The sequence below is a fragment of the Catharus ustulatus genome, chromosome 1 (assembly GCF_009819885.2).
Source record: "Catharus ustulatus isolate bCatUst1 chromosome 1, bCatUst1.pri.v2, whole genome shotgun sequence".
In the NCBI taxonomy this organism is placed as follows: Eukaryota; Metazoa; Chordata; class Aves; order Passeriformes; family Turdidae; genus Catharus; species Catharus ustulatus.
Genome location: NC_046221.1, coordinates 97972040 through 97991828, shown reverse-complemented (window position 1 = coordinate 97991828; position 19789 = coordinate 97972040). Strand labels below are relative to the sequence as shown.

At 37.7% G+C, this 19789-nt stretch overlaps 1 protein-coding gene across 5 annotated transcripts in view; it reads right to left on the bottom strand.

Moving 5' to 3' along the window:
* The window catches only part of TEX10 (testis expressed 10), a 54679-nt gene that overhangs the window by 12471 nt on the left and 22419 nt on the right, over nt 1-19789 (bottom strand). For all 5 annotated transcript variants that reach the window (XM_033057144.1, XM_033057187.1, XM_033057166.1 and 2 more), the window contains 2 exons: nt 5046-5134; nt 3754-3887 (listed from right to left, as the gene is read on the bottom strand). In XM_033057144.1, the coding sequence (XP_032913035.1) occupies nt 3754-3887; nt 5046-5134 (223 nt within the window). The remainder of the gene's footprint in view (nt 1-3753; nt 3888-5045; nt 5135-19789) is intronic.

The following is a 19789-nucleotide window of genomic DNA, read 5'->3' as shown; positions in this document are numbered from 1 at the left end:
AACAAAGAAGAGCAGTGAGCAGTAAGGCCAACAAGCTGTGACCTCCAGATTCACATCTGGGACTTTCTTCAGTCCCAGCACCCCAGCTGCTCCTGCCTCACAACCCACAAACCCAGGTGGCAGAGCCCCTACAGGTGGTTGCTGCCAAGCAGGATGCTGTAACAGAGTTATAACCCACCCTGTGCTAACCCAGAGCTTTTTCTCTTCCACCTGCTTATTTTCATAGAATTTATGGGGAATTAGTATTTGCAACTTTATTTTTTTCAGGAGAGAACTAAAAACTAACAGTGGTTCAGACAAAACTAGAGGTGGAAGAGATGAAAGAAAACAGCAGAAGGACTAAAAGGAATCTGATCACTAGTCCCATTTATTGATAGGAAATCAGGCCATCAAATCCTAATTCCATCAGAGTTCCTTCTTTATTTTCACCCACATTAAAATACTTTTCCATTGAGGGGAAATCCTGAATTACAACTACATAATAAGCACTTCTAAACAAACAATTCGCAACATAGCGGCCTGGTCTGCAGCCAACAAGCACTGTTCTCATTTAGCAGGTATTTAAAATTACTACAAACATTTTGCTTAACATTACAGCATCACCATAAAGTTCCTTATCCAGCAAGGCAACAGATGAAAGGCTAGCATTCAGAAGCTCTGCACTATACCAAATTCCACCAAAAGCATGACTAATTCAAGCTGTGGTTTATTATTTCCTACAGCACTTCACTATCTCAATACAGCAATATTCTGCCACAGCTAAAAACATTTTGACTGTAAAATTCTATCACATCTTGAACTACATCCACTTGAAAGAAAGCAGTCTCCAAATCTACCTCCCTCAAACTCAATGCAAATAGAACCCTCATATCACACTGTTTTTCCAGCACCCAAGGAGAGCCTCATGTTTGCTATCAGTTTTCTTCTCCCTAGAGCCTGAAACTCTGGGGTTTGCTTTTTTGGTTGGGGTCTTTTTTACTGTTGTTACTGTTTAGTTTGTTGTCTGGTTTTTTCTCCTTCTGTAGCAGATTAGCTTGTTCAGTACCTAGTGAAAACTACTTGATCTACAGAAAGTATTCCTGTGCAGCTTGTGGCAAATCTTGAATAGAAAGGTTTTTATCAAGCTTGCCTTTTTCTTTCTTTTTTTTCCCTTCTTCACCTTCTTGGTTTTAAAAAATGGTCCAGACTCCAGATCCCAATGTTTTAATGAACTACAGTCCCCAGAATAATTTCTTGAGAAAATGAGCATTATCTAGCATATTGGTCAAAATGTTCAAGGTTGGAGAACAGTACTCATACAAGGAAAAGATAAGCCCCCCCAAAACTTAAAGAACACAGTGCTGTATTAGATATTTAAACACAGACAAAAAAGTAATCTAAAAGCTGAAGAACTTCAGCATGGCTTTGTTAATGCATCATTTACCATATCTGTGACTGCATCTGAAATCAAAACCAGACAAGTGAAAAATGAATGAAATTCTGAAACCCATAAAAGGAAGTGGCTGCCTCAACGCCAATGATCACTTCTCGTGACACAACCAGATATGTCACCATTATTTCACCAGATCAGAGGCAAGAATATCTTAATTTTTTCTCTAGTATGAAAGAAAGCCACTGAAGAGGTGCCCTTACTTTTTTGTTCACAAAATTCCATGGGGAAAAAAAAACAACTAGCAAACCTGGAAGGAATACCCCAAACAGCATTGCAGTACCTGGTGGGACTTAAATGGGAGCAGTTTGACTTCTAGATCAAATATAAATGCAACAAACCTACCAATTAAAAGAAAACAACTCCTTACTCATACTGTGAATTTTATTATGTCTAAAAAGCAAAAATAAAGAGATTTGTTGATGGTGAAACAAAAAGACCTGGTTTACTTCAGAAGGAGTTTTCAAATAATCACAGAATCCCTAGAGTTGGAAGGAAAACCCTCGAGTTCCTCTAATCCAAGGCTCCTGCTCAAGTGGAGTCACCTGGGGCAAGTCACCTGCACAGTGTCCAGCCTGGTTTTGAGTGCACCCACAGATGGGAACCAGAATGTCTCTAGGTTACTTATTCCAGTATTTGACCACCCCCACTGGGAAAATGCAACAGTTCAGAACTCTCTTTGGTTAAAAGCCTACAAAAGCAAGTGGGTCTAGAAAGTCTCATCCTTCTTCACACACATTTTTGATGCATGAGATTGGTGCTCCTATTCTCTTTCATATCCAGAAAAGACTTCAGGCTGACACAAGTGCAGAAGTAGTGCAGTGCTCCACAGGATGTCCAAATCATCTTTCATTACTAACATACTATCTAGCTCTTTGCTTAGAGATCATCATATCCACTTCTAACAACCTGGGAGAGTACCTTGTATCTTTCCTGAGAAAAGGTACTTTAACAAAAGTGAGTCTCAAGTTTCTGAAAATACTGACTCTACTTGACAGCACCAAAACACTGAAGATTGTGGTAGAAGAGACTCAAACTTGCAACCAGGAACCAAAGGCACAAAAAAGAAATCAAACTACTTCACTGTTCCCTGTGTGAAAAAAGTCCTATTTCACCACCAACTTTGAAAGATTTATGGAATAGAAGCTAAAAGAGGAAGGAGAAACACTAAAGGTGACATTTTCAGAAACAGGTAAACATAAATCCTTCAGATGTTGTATGGGATTATGCTAACTCTGAGAAACAAATTGCTCTGTGCATTCACAGAGCAACAGGACATGGAAAGAGAGCATTCTGATCCCTTCACACTGGAGAAAGGTATTTTGGTGAGAAAACACTTCACTACTGTCCAGAAGAGACAAAGCAAAACAAATTAGAAACTTCAACTTCTCCACAAGCCAAATGACTGAAGGCAGGACATCTAAAAATGTGTGTCAGTCATGGTACCAAACAACAGCCCTGCTTAAAATATTTTCTAATACATAGCAGCACACAGTGTATATCTCAGACCATCATCAACTTCAAATATTATCACTTAAACACTACGAAGTAGAAAACATTTACTATATTGCTTTCTTGAATGAAAAAACACACAACTAAAATCTTCTTTCTGAATTCAGGACTATGATTTCACAAATATTGTCGAATTGGCACATCATTAAAACATGATTTCACACCTTCAAGTGGTTTCTGATGAGCTAAACAATAAAAAGAGTTGATGCAGAAAGACAGCTAAAGCACCTGTTTTGAATAGAATTTAGTGGCTCAAATTCCTTTAGAACCAACAATCAAATTAAGTTTTTAGCTCTTATGATGCTCTTAGGTACTGAACTCAGAGTTAAGTTTCTAATCCCAGCATATTTTGATTAACTAATAAGGAATTATTCAAAACAATGACTAATGCCAACTTAATATTGCTACCAAGTTCAAATTTTATTTAATGCAAGTGCTTTTTAATTAATAGTGGTACTTATACTCCAGGAAAACTCTTTATAATTAGTGTTTTTACAACTAATTTGTTTTTAAAAGCCAAAATATATTGCTGGTCCTAATATTAGCACTTAAGAATTTCCACCAAGGCTTCTAGCAATTTTTTCCTTGAGCATTGCTTTGCATACTGCATGTCTAAACATTCAACTTTTAAAGCAGCTTCCTTCAAAATATTATCTGATGGCTGTAGAAAAATGTTGGCTGTTCGACAGCTTTTATATTTTTTCATTCTTCTTTCAGCTCAAATCATGACAGGATTTAGGCATCTATGGAAAAGGGATGGAGAGCACTCAGAGTCTGTATGCTGTCATTTAGAATTAGTGTTGATGTATTACCTCTGTCACAGCCCAGTGGTGTAAAAACTGGTCCAGATCAGTTAGGTAAAGACGGATAGGTGAAAGTTGTGTCTGGCTAATGTGTGGTTTTCCTCTAATGCCCTGGAGACTAGTCAGCTCCTCTCTTGAAAACCCTGGGGAAGAAGAAGCAGTACAACAGTATCACAAAACAAGCCAAACAGTGCTCTACTTCAACAGCATCATTGACAAACACTGTCTTTTACACTATGTTAACATAACAATTTTTTCTTACAAGTTCTTGCTTGGTTTAATAAACTAAGTATATCAAAGTATAAATTTTAAGTTTTGACAGAAAACAAAAGTATTTTTAAAACCTGATAGTACTAAATGTGATATAGAAAAAACTTTTAGAGGTCAGTGTTATGCTATTTTCAATATATGTATCTTTAAAAATATAACAAAAATGGGTAAAATGCAAAATACTTCCATGTGTTCACTCAGTAACCTCAGTCATAAATAACATAACCTCCGGGTTAAAAAATAATCATTTGGCTTATTATTTCTAGACAGGTATTAGATGTTTTAGTAAAACAGGGTGATTACTCCACAAGAGTTACTTGGGCTTTGATTTGATTTTCTCTGCTGTCAGTTCAGCACCCTTTTTACCATTTTAGGAACAAAAATGTAATCTTTGAAAACAAAGTAGCTGAACATTATAAATAACCAAGGTGATGAAGACAACAAGATATTTTTTATCACAGCACAAATTACTTCTTAGCAATATTAAGCCATTTTAGCCACTGTAACTTCCCAAAGTTGCATCATCACAGATTACAACTATTTTTACAGCTGAGTAAGAGTAGAGTAGCAGAAGCCTCTCTGCTCACACACTGACCTTGGCCAGCTCACTTTAACGTACTTTGATTACTTTATTCTGATGGAATGTTTTAATAGCGTAAGCACGTTCACAGGAAATCCCAGAGGCACTCATTTAAATTGTTATGAGCCAATAAAAGGCATTTACTTCAAGCTAGGAAAAAAATCTTGTTTATGTCATATGCTAAATTTAGGTTTTCCTCATACTTTCCTAAGAAAGTTGCTAGAATGAAGAAAAAGTATGCAAATATTCAGGCCAAACGGAAAAGTGTAAAAATAAGAATGTCAAAAATCAGATCAAGAAAACAAAATCTCATATCAAAAGTATATAGGAAAATTAGAATTACTTTCAGGAAGTACTTACTAAACCATTTACTCTAAACTAAATTCAGTAACTGACTATCAAAACAAATTTCATTTTGTTAATTCTGAATTATTACAATCATATGGATTACCTATAAGGGTTGAAAACAAGAAGCTGAAATAGTCCACATCATTCACTGAATTATCCTGCACTTGGCACTTCCAGCCTGCAAACGATGATCTACACAAAACCAACAGCAGACAGTTTATTAAAAATCATGTAATTAAGAATTCACAACCTACCTGCACAATACAATCAATTAGCATGTCTAAATTGTTTCAGTTTTAGCATTCCTGTTTCTAATAGCTGTTGTCAGAATAGCATTTTAAATAGTTTCAAAACCAGAACTGTCTCTTTTAAAGACAAGACACACTGAACTTTGTACCCCTTCATGGCCTTAGGTTGCTAAGATGATCAAATTAACTGAGATAGCAACTTTTCATTAATATAATGAAAATATGGTATAATCTTCAGTACAGTGATGACACCGTAAATTAAGCTAATTTCATTTCCCTTAATTGGTAAAAGTCTTTATATTATAAACGCTGAGCTATATTTTTCATCAGATCCACTACTTTCAATACATGAATAACAAACCCCATCTGAAAGCAGTCTCAGCATCTCTTCCAGAACTGCTGAAGCTATTAAACACAGCTAAGATAAAAAGTTGGTTGGAGGTTTAAAACACGAAAAGGAGCAATACACAAAGACAGGAGCAAACCCATTATCAAAGCTGTCTGACACTTTCCATCTCTAGGGTAATGTGGAGCAAGTGGAGCACCAGTCTACTCTGGTGTCTCAAATCAGAAGCCAGGGCTTGTGGAAACTCAAAGCAAACAGACACCAGTGACCACCTAATGGCAGAGTCTGGCCTGTGTGTTGGTGTTGAACCAGGAGGAAGCCGGGAGCTGGGAACAAGGACATCTCACACGTGCTTTCCTCACAAGGTTGAAGCTCAGACCCACATCACATTATGCAAAAATGCATATTATTCAAATTGCCTTGTATGCTGCTTTTGGCACTGGCACTGTGGACCATGGATCTTTGCTGTAAGAGATTGCAGCTTTCCACTCTTACAATCTTGTGAAATTTCAGAGCTTCTGAATGCAATTTTCCAAGCCAACTATCTGCCTCAGATCAGTTTTTTTCCCTAATTTCTCTGTGCCAACAGCTAAAATGGCTTAGTTCATGGGTAACAAAATTCTGGAAAGCTTGTTATGCAGGAATTTTTTACAGCTCTGTGCTTTGGGAGCAAAAATATAAAATTTGGAATACTTTTCTGCCAGGCATATACATTTTGCCACCCACAAAAATCCATCCATAATATTTCAGCATCCACAAAAATGACAGCTAGAATATGCACGTGTCTGGAGTTACTCAAAAAGAAGAAAAACCCTGGAATTTCAGAATTTCTTCAAATTAAAGAAAACATTCAGGATTCCATCAGACTACCATGCAGGATAGTTAGTTCTAGGGAGGGAAAAATCATAGTTACGTGAGAGCACAAAGTAAGGCTTTATTAAATAAAGCTCCCACTTTGCATTGAATTCTTCATGCCTGGCAGTAGGGATTTGCCATATTCCAGGTGACCTGGTGACTTTGCAGTGCAGGCAGCTCTGCATGCTCCCTTCTGCTTTTGGTCCTGCCCTGAGGCATGGTTCACCACTTCCTCCTCCTAACCTGTAGTCTCTCAATCTCTCCCCAGCCCTATGGTTGCTACTTGGGTGCCAAGTTCTCCCAGGACAAATCTCACAGCCAATGGTTTCCCAGGAGATTGGTGAATTTTTTCCATCTTTCCCAGGAGGTCCCAGTCCCACTCATTACAGCATGGAAAAGACTTCACACGTACTCAACTAAATCAGCAAGAGCTCTCACCACTACTTCCCTACATAAGGAGGATATTCAAACAGGACTCAGATCCATACACAGAAGAGAGAGTGAAAGCCATGTCCTGTTTAGCACAGCAGAAGAATCTCCCTAAATCTGATGCAAAGAGACCTTGAGTCTGACTTGAGGTCACTTGTAGGTATTGAGGAGCACAGAGAGAGATTCAAGAGAGTTTAGCACTCGCTAGACTAGACACAGAAATTCAAACTGTGATGCAACCACTGAGCAAAATGGTGGGAATGCAAGAGGTTGGAAGAGAATGACAGATGAGAAGCTGCAAAGGCAATCAGGCAAATGGGAAAATAAATAAATCCTGGGTAGGAAAAGAGAAAGAAAGAATGAACATGTGATAAGCCTCAATTCAGAAAGTAGGGACTTGCATGACAAATCCTGTTAGCATCTGGTTCAAAATAATTACATTAAAAAAAAAATTCCATATTGGAAAAATTCCACTTCCATATGCAACAGTTAGCAGATGCTTTGAACTCCTTACAAAAGCACCAGTGCATGCAAGTATTTTACATAACCTCCAGAACAGACTGAAAAAAACTCAAGATTTGCTGCAGGTTAGCAAGCCTAAACTGCAGTAGTTTAGGAGATGTCTGGACAGGAAAAGTAATTCCAAAGCTTATTGCTAAACATCTGGAAATCAAACACTTCATCAGTTTTGTTTTCCCACCATCTACAAACTCACAAACAGGATAAGCATGTTAAGTATCCTAAGAGAATGCCAGGCTAAGGGCCACTGATACAGACATAAGAGAATCCCTGCAGTTCAGCCCTGGGAACATGGAGGCAGCATAGCAGGAGAGCTATTAAATGGTTTAATTTAAGATTCATCTCTACAAGCAGAGCTACACTGAATCACACACATAGAAAATCAAGATCCCCAAATTCAGCTGCAGTTTATTTCTTCAGAAAGTGAAAGCTATTACATGCACAGAAGCCTCAATGTTAAAAGAGCATTAAGGTTAAAAATAATCTAGCGTTGAATTTAGAAAGTGACAGAGAAGGCTACCTCTGATTTTCAGCTTGGCCTCTCTATACACCTTAGAGTATGGTAATATTATGTGTCATATTTTCTCTAAATAAAAAAAGAAATCTATGTCTCATTCAAATCATGGATGAATGGATCAATCAGGATTACACCATGAAGGATAACGTAATCTGACCTGTACCTGCCTTATTTGTTGCATCATCTATGATGTGCGCAGTGTATGAGGAATGATTAAAAAGGCAGAAGAAAGTATTAGCTCACAAATTCAGGTAGGTTATACAAGATGCAAAATAAATATTTTTTTTAAATTGGAGGACACAAGTCAGTGGCAATCCATTTCTTCAAGTATCATTATTTTTTTTCCTTTTAGGACAGAATAAGCTTATATTATTCATTTTGTAAGCTTCTCTCATCCCTTTTTTTAGCTAGTTATCCCTAGTCCTGCAACAGTTCAACAGTGATTAAAAGATGAAAGCGTCACTAACAGCTGTGAAGCTTCAAGTATTTCTAACAGCAGCACCCATCTGATCTCTACTTCTCCACTTGAACTTACAGCGAATTTGAGGTCATTTTTTGTTTTCAAGACAGAAGATGCTATGTATTCTGAAAAATCAGAGCCCAAATGTTTCATAGTGAATTCCTAAAGTTATCAGGTACTTCTATGTATTTTTGTCTACACCTTTTCCTTGCCTCACATTCTCATCTTTAAACTGGGAAAAACATCACCTTCCTGTCTCCTGCAGCCGTGAAAATTACTTGAGCACGACAAAAAACTTCCATGGGTGGGTGCAGGGGGAAGGAATCCTTTGTTTTCCAAGTGGGACATAATACAATAGAGACAACATGGAGCCTCCTATTGAAACAGGGCCAAAATGTAACATGAAATGAACAGTCCTTCAGTGCTTGTGAAGTACTCCATACAGAGGGCAGGATGGAAAAAAAACATGAAATCATGTAACTGAAACACCACATGAGACTCTCACAATAAATTAAAACCAAAACAAATGTCTTTCTAATAATACAAACAAAGCAGCATTACAGCACAGAAGTTTGTTTAAATACAAGTCTAACCAGCTGTCATCACCTTAGAGCCTAAAGTGCCTATAATGTAAACATTCGTTAAAGCTGCTCAATTTTGAAGTAAAGTAAGAAATAAGATAAAGAACACAAAACAAGAGAGATTTCATTCTAGAACAGATGTTGATGTACTACAAGTATATTAAAAATTGGTTTTAGAATCTTAATTTAATATATTAAGACTACCATGAATAATTGGGGACTCTATGCACTTTTAAAATTCATTTTCAAGATGCTTGTAAATGACATGTCAGACATCTGACTAAAAAAATTATCTGCTTTATATGTGGAAAAAAGGTAATAAGCATATTATAACTTCTCTTTTTTGTATAAATTACTGACAATGGGAACCTGTTATCAAACTGCATATAAGTGAGACCTCTCTAGTCATGCAGTCCAAACCCACATTAACTGTGATGAATTACATGTTGTAATTTCCATAAGGTCACCTGCTCTCTGTGGGAACCTCTCTTTTGAGGTTTAGATTTCACCTTGAGGTAACCTGCTCTGTACACCAAATAGTATTAAAAGAAAAGCTGAATCTAATTAACTTAAAAATTACTGCTTCTCTTGTCATTAGCAGAGCAAATATTTCTCAGTCAAAGCAATTGTGCAGTGCATTCCTTTTATCACTTGCTGTAACCTTTTAATTCCAGATGGACTTCACTACTTTAGTTCATGCTGCTGTTATTTTCAGGTTGGCTATATGATACAGCTGCAAAATAAAACAACAGCAGTTTGTGCACAAGTGGTTATTCCTCAACTGCAGACTATTATCTCTGTGCCTCCTGACCTAAACTAGCCACTAGCTGATTTATGGTTCAGGTTTAAGGTGTTGGTTTTGGCTTATACAGTCACAAGGAGTCTTTGGGTAATTTAGAAGTCACTAGTAGAAGAACTCTTATGAATCTTGCTGCATTCATTTTAGAAATTATCCTTTCACTTGTCCTCCTATAAAACACACTGCTCAAACTCCAGCACAGACAGCAATGCACCTGTCTAGCACTTGCTAAGCAAGTTTTCCTTAGAATTTGGACTGAGGCTGGGTTTTGATTTTACTATTTTTAGCAATAAAATTGAAAAAAAAAGTGTGACTAATTTCAACCCCAAGTTCAGTCTCCAAGTATTTTTTAAGTAAAACATAAAAAATCAAATGCAAGATTCACAATTCTTCCGAGGCATTAATACTACCACCCTTCTGTTCATAAATGTGAAGGTTATGACTCTTGAGAAGTGCAAGGTCAAGAGTTTGTGTTTTCTGTTCAAGGAAAATAAAACCCAATTCCCTCACCTTCCAGGAAAATGCTCCCAGCACCATAATTGGGAATATCTAGTACAAAGCATTGCCGAAGCTTTACAGAATTATTTGAACATTGGCAAGACAACAGCCTGAGATACACAACTTGTACTGCACTAAGTGATCCTCTTTTAAATTGATTTTTATCAACCACGGATCAAAGATTTAAACCAAGCCCTCCCACAACTGTTTTTTTTATTTCTAGGTTAGAAAATCATTGTAAAAGGAGTTTCCCCTCTTTCTTTCACTGATACATCTGTTCCACACAGAACATTTATGTAGTCACCAACAGAGTCAGTAGCTGATTCACTCATTTCCTGAAAAAACCTAACTGCATTCTAGGCCTCAGCTCTTTGAAAATTCAATAAAATTTAATATAATGATTAAGTGCACATCCTCAAAATAGTTCAATGACTAAGTCACTGTGTTAGGGAATAGGAAATCCATCTCTCCTTCAGGTGAAGACAGTGAACACAGACTTTGTGCAACCTCAGCAAGTGCTTTAACCACCAAGATACCATTATTAATTTATTATTAAATTGTCCTTCAAACACATCAGGAGCAGAAAGCTTCCCCAGATTCTGTACACTCAGCAGACAACCACTGCATGAGGATGGCAATCAAGCAGGAAAAAGCTTCAGGACAGCAGCGACAGGGACTCTGCCCATCTCTGATCACCAGAGAAGAAACTGTTCTGGTTCCCATCCCAGAACAACTCCTCAAGATAACCTGTTGTAACTTCAAGCAGCTGCACAAAATATTATGGAATCCAACAAACCAAAAGGGAATTACCAGGTTGAGATGGCATTCACCTTGCGAGACTTTCAAGAGAAGGCAAGGATGAAATAGCAACTGTGAACAATCTGATCTCTGAGAACTCCCCTGACACCTGCAAGAGTATGGAGTGGCAAACACTGTCATGGTTTTGGGTGTTTTTAGTTGCTTTTTGGTGGTTGCTGGTTTGTTTTGTTGGGGTTTTTTTTGAGCTGGTTGGTATGCTTTATTTTTAAAAATAACTAAGGTCTGTAACAACAGTTCCTGCACCAGGCAAATTAACACTGTAACAATGGATGAAATGAGCTGACACATGAACACCTGTCTCATGCTTGAGAACAGAGAGAATAGTTTCTGGAAGAAAATTTTTTGCACAATCCATCTCTTAGAAATCCTGTTAATGGTAGCTGCACATGAATATGAAAGACCTTATAACATTTAGGGAAAAAAATTCCAGAAATATAAGCAGTTTCAGGGTAGGAACAAAGGTCCTTACATCAAAGAGATAATGGGCTTAAAGGCAGGAGATGGTGGGTAGAACTGATCAGCTCACGCAGCAGAAGACAGACATCACTGGTGACTACTAAGGAACAGCCCAGAAAGAGAGATGACTAAAGTCCACAAGCACTCACACTATTTAGTATACAGAAGTACTTAGAAGTGTAAGTTAATCAAGGCTACCCTGTGTTTTTTGTCTCTCGACAAAGCAATTCAGACTTTAAATCTTCCCAACAGTTGAAATGACACACTAGCACTTCCCATGTTCTGTTGTTCTGCAGCTCATCAGAATACAGCACAGCAGCTCTCCTGGCATATCCAGGAGTTCAGTTAAGGAGTTGGAAATACGAGTAGCGAAGTTCTTCCTCAACAGCCAAAATAATCACACTGCAACCAAGGATCATAAAGAATTGTTTCCACTGCATGAAACAGGGCTGAGTTTTCCCTCACTACCCAGGGCCACAGATACATAGAACAGCACTCCTGTACTACTTGTGAATCTTCCATCATGATCACCAGAAATTGCATCGAGAAAAAAATCTTTGCTGATACACAGAAGTGTAGAGAAAAGGCTTCCTTGTTTCTTTTGGCTTCTTATTTTTATGACCTGTGCTACTTTCGGCCTCTCAACACAGTAAGTTTAACATCAGCCCAGAGTTTATCTATCAACACAGAACTGTTCAGCTACTGATCAGTATGCATCAGAAGTGAGAGACTTCCACACAGATACTGCAGCATCCTTCCCCTAGCTCCAGAGGACCCATTCAAATCCTTCAGCAGAGTACCCAGGGGTCTGAGCCCAGAAAGACTGCTATGCTGATAAAACCACACTAGGACTACACTGTACAGGTGTGTCTTCTAGCCAGCCTTCTCACAGGACTGTTATGAACTCTGCATGTCTTACAGCCAGCCTGTTGTGTAATGACAGCTGCATTGTCTGACTGCCATTTAAAAGAGTGCTTACATGTAAAAACACCTGTCAAATACGAGGTAGTGGATCACTTACGGAATTACCTATGAGCATGGAAAGCATGTTACAATACATCCCAAACACTTCCATCATTGTCAGGAACTATGTGTATAAACAACACAACACACTGAAAGGAGCAAAATCACATGCAAGTACCACACCAGGACTGTTGCACCTTCATGGAAGTAAAATATACGTTTTGTCCCAGTGCAGGCATGCACTTGCACTTCTGTAAAACATGTTCTTTTGAAACATTAAAAAGCCCTGTGCCAATATTTATCTCAGCTTTGGCACAGTTTATTCCTGTTCAGCTTTAATGAAAAATAATTTGTCAGATTGAAATGCAACTGCAATAAAGTATAAACTCATGTCCCTGCTCAAGTTAATCAAATCAGTTTTGAGTTCTACTGCTAATGAGGATCAGAACTCTCAGTTTTCATATCAGTTCTGAAAAAGACAGAAAACCATAACTGTCACAAAATGGTGAAATTGCTTAAAAAACAAAAAAAAGGAAACAACCTCAAAAAATTGAATCTTTGAATACTTCTTCAACCATATACCCATCTCATCATTCAGATGAGACCAACTTAGCTCCAAGTAGTACAGGGCCTGAATGTGAGCTCCAAGAGCAAGTGAGGGGTTTTTATCTTCCTTTTCCTCCAACAGGTTACCACGTGTAGCCACTGGTTTGTTAGTGTGAGTTTTTTAACTTTCATTATCTCTTTTGAAGGATCAAGTCTTCCCATTTGAAAATGCGGCAAAATACAACAAACATCTGAAAGGAATTACCAGGGATTTGAGGAAAAATATGAAGCCTATTTTAAGAAAACAACAATTTAAGCTATGCATTGTTAAAAGTAAGCCTGTCAGCTGCTCATTTGCTCCAGAGCTGCAGAGGTTGTCTGAAGCAAAGCACTGCTTTCACATTATAAATGAGAGCACAAATCAGAAGAAACATTCACTAATGAGCAAACGGCATTTACCGACGGCGGCAATTGTAGTGCAGCAACATAATTCTTTTCCCTTTGATTAGGAACCTGACACTACAACCAACCTGGGGAAAAATTTAGGGGCTGTGTCCTTAAATACAAGAGGGACTTCTCCCTCTTTCAAGTCCTAGACCTTTACAAAACAGTGCACAAGAAAAAGGAAATTTCCTGACCACATGTGGATGAAGGAACGCACTGTAACCCTGGAGTCTGATTCTCAAGGATTACAGATCCTCTCTTATCTTGCAGCAAGAAAAACAGATCATTTTTTTACCCTTCAACTTCAGTGGTACCTCAACAGGGAAAAGCCAGCTTTTTGAAAGCACTCTAATGTTTAGTTTATTCAGTAGTGCCTTAAGCATTTTTGTAACCATTTTAATACTTTCCTCCTTTACTTTTGTTTCTAAATTGAGAGGTATAAAAATACAACCAGAAAAGGCACTTCAGTGAACACAGACCTTACTATTGTTGCATTTCTCCTAGCAACTCATTCATAACTACTATACCTCTCTACACATGTATGATTTTTGACTTATTCTCCAAGATGTACTGAGCTGACTTTCTATTATATACCATTTGTAGTGAATTGAGAGTTTCCTCTTCGTTTTGTGTTATTTATTTACTATGAAGTTAGCTTATTTTCACAAAAGCTTTCATTTTAATGATGTCTTTTTAAAAGTCTGGAATATTTTCTACACTTTACTTGCATAAGAATTACTGAATTCAGTTGTTCTTTCAATGCTGCTAAACACAATAATGGATTACAGTAGCCTCTCCAAGTCTTCTCCTGCTTGCAAACACTTTGTAAGAATGTGCCATTTTTCTTTTTCCTGACTACAATTATACATTCAATAATTCTTTAATCAAGTAGTATAGAGGGTCTTTGTCAGCTACATTTTGCATTCTCACTGTGCCTCCACATGCTGTACTGGCAAAAGTTGCAGATAAAATAACTAGGATGGCTAAATAAACAAAAAGTAGTATTTAATTACAAAGGAAATATTCACAAAGAACTCTTATTATAACCCCAGTACATCTCTGAGTAATTTATCTGAAGATACAGAATTTTACACCTTACAGCAAACAAATGTTAAAATGCCCATCTCAGTTTTTCTAAGCACCAGATTCCAGAGGATAGCAAGAACCAACAGGCATGCCTGGATGCTTGATGAGACACCAGCTGAGCTCCCTCATTATTGTCTGGAAAGCAGCAGAATATTTTAAAGGCACCACCTCTTAAGAGAAGAGTCCATTTACAGTTACCTCAAGCAGGATGCAAGTTATCCCTAGGGTTATCTCAAACCTGTGAAAACTTGGAACTCTCACACACTTTATGCCAGAGAGCACTCAGCTTTCATTTACATAGTCTTCACCCTGCTCCTTTTCTACAGCAACAGAAACAACTCTTGGCGAGACCCCAACAGAGAAAGAGTCCCACGAGAATAAGAAATGGCTGTTTGAAGCCATTGGAGATCTCATTTATGGACACCCTACTTCAAGGGAGAAATGCCATAAATTAACTCCCATTGTTTTTTATCTAGACAGTGAAATACTATCTGTCCAACTCTCTATTACAGTGAAATAATTTCCAGACACACAGTTCCAATGGATAAAAAGTTGTAAAATGACCATAATTATTATGCATAAATAAGGCACATAAATCACATTTCAGTTTCCTTATTTGTTCTTCAGGGAATGAGAGGAGACAGCAAAATTCTTCCATAAAGTCAGCAATCCAGCTTCCTGATTTATATATTTGATCACAATCCCATAATCTGCATTTCTTAATCCACAATTCACAAAATAGAACACATAATGGTAAGTACATAGATTATATATTAATCATCTTAAACATAGCACCAGGTACAAAACAGAAGGAAAAAAGAGAATTCTGTTTTCAAGAGTATTTGCCCCTCAATCACCACAAAATCACTGAGTGGAAACCAAAAACTGAGCCTGACAAATGGGTTTTTCTGCAACTGTAAAAGAACAGAGTTTGGTGTATAAATAGCAGACCGCTTTTTCAGGCAAACAAAGTAATCTACCTTATACAAAAAGGTATATTTACAACACTTAATGCCTTTCCACATTTGACAAAAATACTTGCCTCAAAGTAAGTCTTCCAAAAAGTGCTCAAAAAATAAGCACATGCCTCACTAGTTCTTTAAAACCCTTTTGAAGTAGCCCTTCTGCCCTATTAATGCAGAAAGCAGGCATAGGGAGATTACACCAATTTTTTTTCCAGCTCTACCTCTAATACTGCTAAAGTTTATCACCTCAGTCCCCATCAGACCACCAGTGATTTATATATTTCTTCACTTCCTGGAGAGAACTGTCTACCTGTCCATATCCACAGCCTCAAAGAATTACCAGAACTCCACTGTCAAGGTGAAGCTAAGATTGGAATTTCGAGTCACAGATCCACTCATGCCGTTTATTGTATATTCCAAACCAACACTTAAACCATTCACCTTTAACTAGCAGTGAACTACTGTTTGCTTATTCAACAGTTATTCCAATAAATCATAAATGAAAAATAAATATTGATGTTAACTCTTCTAGAAATGTGGCACACTGCATCAAGATGAATTGCCCATCTCAATATATGTCAAAATTTCACCACCTAAAAGATCACAAAAAAAAAAATACATCCAGTAGGTTTGATGCAAAACACTTTCTAAAATACTACCCAGACCCTTCCATTTTTCTCCATAAAAGTAAGCTCATCAGAGGCTTAAATCAGAGGCCAACTCAAAGAACTCATCTCCTGTCAAGAAGCTGCTCTCCCTCATTTCTCAGGCAGAAGTGACAGACTGTTCACTCATGTCGCTCCACACCCTTCCTCACCTGCTTCTGTATGACTTATACCCCAAAACCCTGGCACACTTTCATCTCTCAGAACTCTACCTGCCTGCATTTATTGAAGCTACTTACATCTCAGATTCCATACAGTAGGTGCAAGGCAGGCATTTGAGAAGAAAAAGCAGGGAAATTAAGCCACTACAACACCTTCTGATCCTCACCAGCTGTAGCCATCCCAGAGACTCCAACACCAGCAATGGCACAGAGATCACAACCCATTAGTGCAAACCTGGCCATGTTCATATCAGCATCCACAATGGGGTGTCTGCATTTCAGATCTGTGGCAGCTTCAGCGAATGTAGACCAAAAGTGCTACAGAAACCATTCTAACAATTTAACTGTACAATTAACCAACCTCCCAGGGGCTCAGAAACCTTCTCATTCTATATGGAAACACTGCCAACATCATTTTCATTCTCAGCACACAGAGCTCACTTAATGGGCTCCTACACACCACTTGGGTATCCACTTCACCATTGCAAAAATAAAAAGTGAAACTATTGAATATTTTCAAAATTCACTTCTAATAAACAAACAAAAAAAAAAGGTCTGAAAGGTAACACACAATAACTACAAGTTAATGTTACCACCTGATATCATCACAGGGCTCAGAGCTGTGCTTTGAACCACTACACTTACTATTGGTTTTATAGTTTACACACAAAAAATGTGCGAGTTCCTTGAGTTTCTAAGGACTGTTCAGGGAATAACTGCAAGTTTTATTATGATCCATAGGTATTCTCAGTGAATCCACTTTAACATAGCTGGTCCCTGACAAATACACACAGCTCCATACAAGCACTCCCAGATGCATGTAAAAACAGCCATCCTCTGCCAGTCAAAACAGCACGGGAATAAAGGCTGCTGAAGAAATTAAGAACAAGTACTAAACCCTCTGATGCTCCTGAATGCAATCCATTTAAAGCCTGACGGGTAAGCAGACTCCATAGGAGAAATTTAGGGAGAGTTACCCGCGGCACAGAGATCGGGAATGTACCGGAAGAGAAACAGCGCCATCTACTGACAGCAGCGGGGTACTCCCAAATGACAACTCCCCATGGATTTGGGACAGTTTCTCTGTCCAAGCCACAACCTAAAAGTCGTGGGACAGATAATGTCCCACGAACCAAGCTGTGGCACAGAAATGTGGAATTACAAAAGCTTTTCTATAGTATCATTCAATTTACATACTTGAAAGTTTAACTGAGCATTACAGGAGCTGTAAAGGATGACCAGGAGTTACCCAGTCCCTGTACTTCCTTCAAGGCTTTACCCTCTGCCATCCACGTCCCACCTGACTGCCTGATATTAACTGTTTCCAGTGAAGTATATTTGTATCCCTTTGCTACACAAGCCATTCCAGTATGTATCTGCCTTCATAAAGTATTGCTAGCACTCAAACCAAACATTCTCTTGACATTTGAGGTCTGTATTTTTAATCCTGCTGAAACTGCACTCTCCCATTCCTTTACAAAAGCCTTTTACAAAATTGACTCCAACTTCTTCCCCGCCTTATCTGTCTAAAATGCCAATTTGTCAGTCATTCCCCATTATCACAATTGACAGACTATGATTCTTTGCTCTTCTTGAAACTCACTCCAGTCTGTCCATATCATTATCTATAAACGAGTCACAAAACTGGATACAATAGTTCAGCTTGGCCTTTCTGATAAAAGACAGAAAATTGGTTCATTTATCCTGTGTGCAATAACAGGTTACACACCTCATAAAGCCCAGCTAAGGCTTATATCTAGAAAACCTACTATTGTTTCCTAGACTGTACAATTTATTTTCCAATTAAAAATAAGTATCAGACACTTCTGTTCTTGAAAAGTTAATATTTAATATTACTTATCTCCCTATCTTTTCATGTTTAAGTAGACAAAGCAACTTTTTTTACACCCCCTCTCAGCCAAAAACATTTCTATCATCTTGGTTCCCCAAGTCTTTAACGCACCCTAGATGAATCTTTTAGGATAAAATGTTTACTGTCATGATGATTGAAAAAAAAAAAAAAAAAAAAAAAAGGAGTCTTCCATAAAACACATTTCACCTAAGCCAAAGCCAAAAAAGGTGTCATCTACAAGCACTTTGTAACCTGTACAAGTGTTTTTAACTTGGACATATAGGTAAGAATGTATTTTCAATCCCTTGCATTCACATTGTCTATGAAAGAGTCATTTTAATCTTTCCAAGGACTTGTATTATTTTCAGATGTGCTTCTAAAAAAACTAATCAACTTCCTGTTCTTAATACGGACTCCTCTTAATGAAGTGAAAAGAACCTTATCAAATTAAACCAATGTTCAGTCAAGAGCAATCTTTCTTTTTCAAGTTTCATCAAAACTTGTAGCCTTCCAGACAGAAGGGCTATCAGCGATTATCAATACAAAAAAACTGCAGCGTTCTAAGTACATCACTACATTTTTCTTTCATTTAGTGATTTCAGATAGACTTTTTGGGTTAATTATCTACAGTCTTTGAATCCAAAGCAAGTTTAAAATGTATTCCAAATGCCGTAAATTAAAATCAAAATACTTCCTTTGCACCTCTGAAAACAAAGAATTTACTCCTCCTCTGCTCTCCCTTCTCTCCTCTGTAACCTACTTTTGGTAAGAACACTGCCATCCGTCTGCCACTTCCATCTTCTGCCAAAAGGATCAAATGCCCACAACCCACCCGCAGCTTTATGGTAATTTTTAGAAAACGGGCACTCCATTACTACAGAAATCTCCTGCAATGGAGATCCACTAAGATCTAACAACAAAATAAGCACCTGAGTGCTTATTACTGACTTCAGTTGTTACAATGACTGCCTTTGATTTAGTTACACTTTGCCACTGAGTTTCCAGTATATAGCAGACAATTTTTCATTTTAAAAAATAAAATGTGATGTCCACTTTACCAAAACCAGACAATTTCACTTTTTAAAGCAGAATGCATTATACATAGGATATAAATTTCACCACTATTGCTTCCTGTGTTAGTCACCTTATCCACACCTTATGTTACACAGCTAATAGAAACAGGTCTGCATTTAACAATACCTTGTGTTGTGTCCTATTTTAATTTGAAATGTTTCAGATCCAAAAAGCATCACGAATCGCTTTAAGCATAATTCATGTAAGAATGATTCCTGCTTGTTTATCCAATGTTTCACAATATTGACCAATGGAGAAAAATGTATTTTTCCCAGAAGCAGCAAGACAAAACACCCTCGTGAAATCTCAGCAAGTCCTCCATTCACGTCAATGGAACAGCAGCTTTGCTCTCTGACTTCACAAGCAAACCCTACCCTCTTTCAAGCCAGGACAAAAAAAAAACCAAGAGTATGAATAATTTCAAACAAGACATTTGCCTAGTAACTGTAATTTGGCTATTTAGGTGTACTAATTGGAGAAAAAGTGAGCTGAAAGAAAGCAGAACATGAGGAAAACTGGTTGGTTGTTTTTCACTATCAACTGTGTCAGGTTGAAGCATTAACA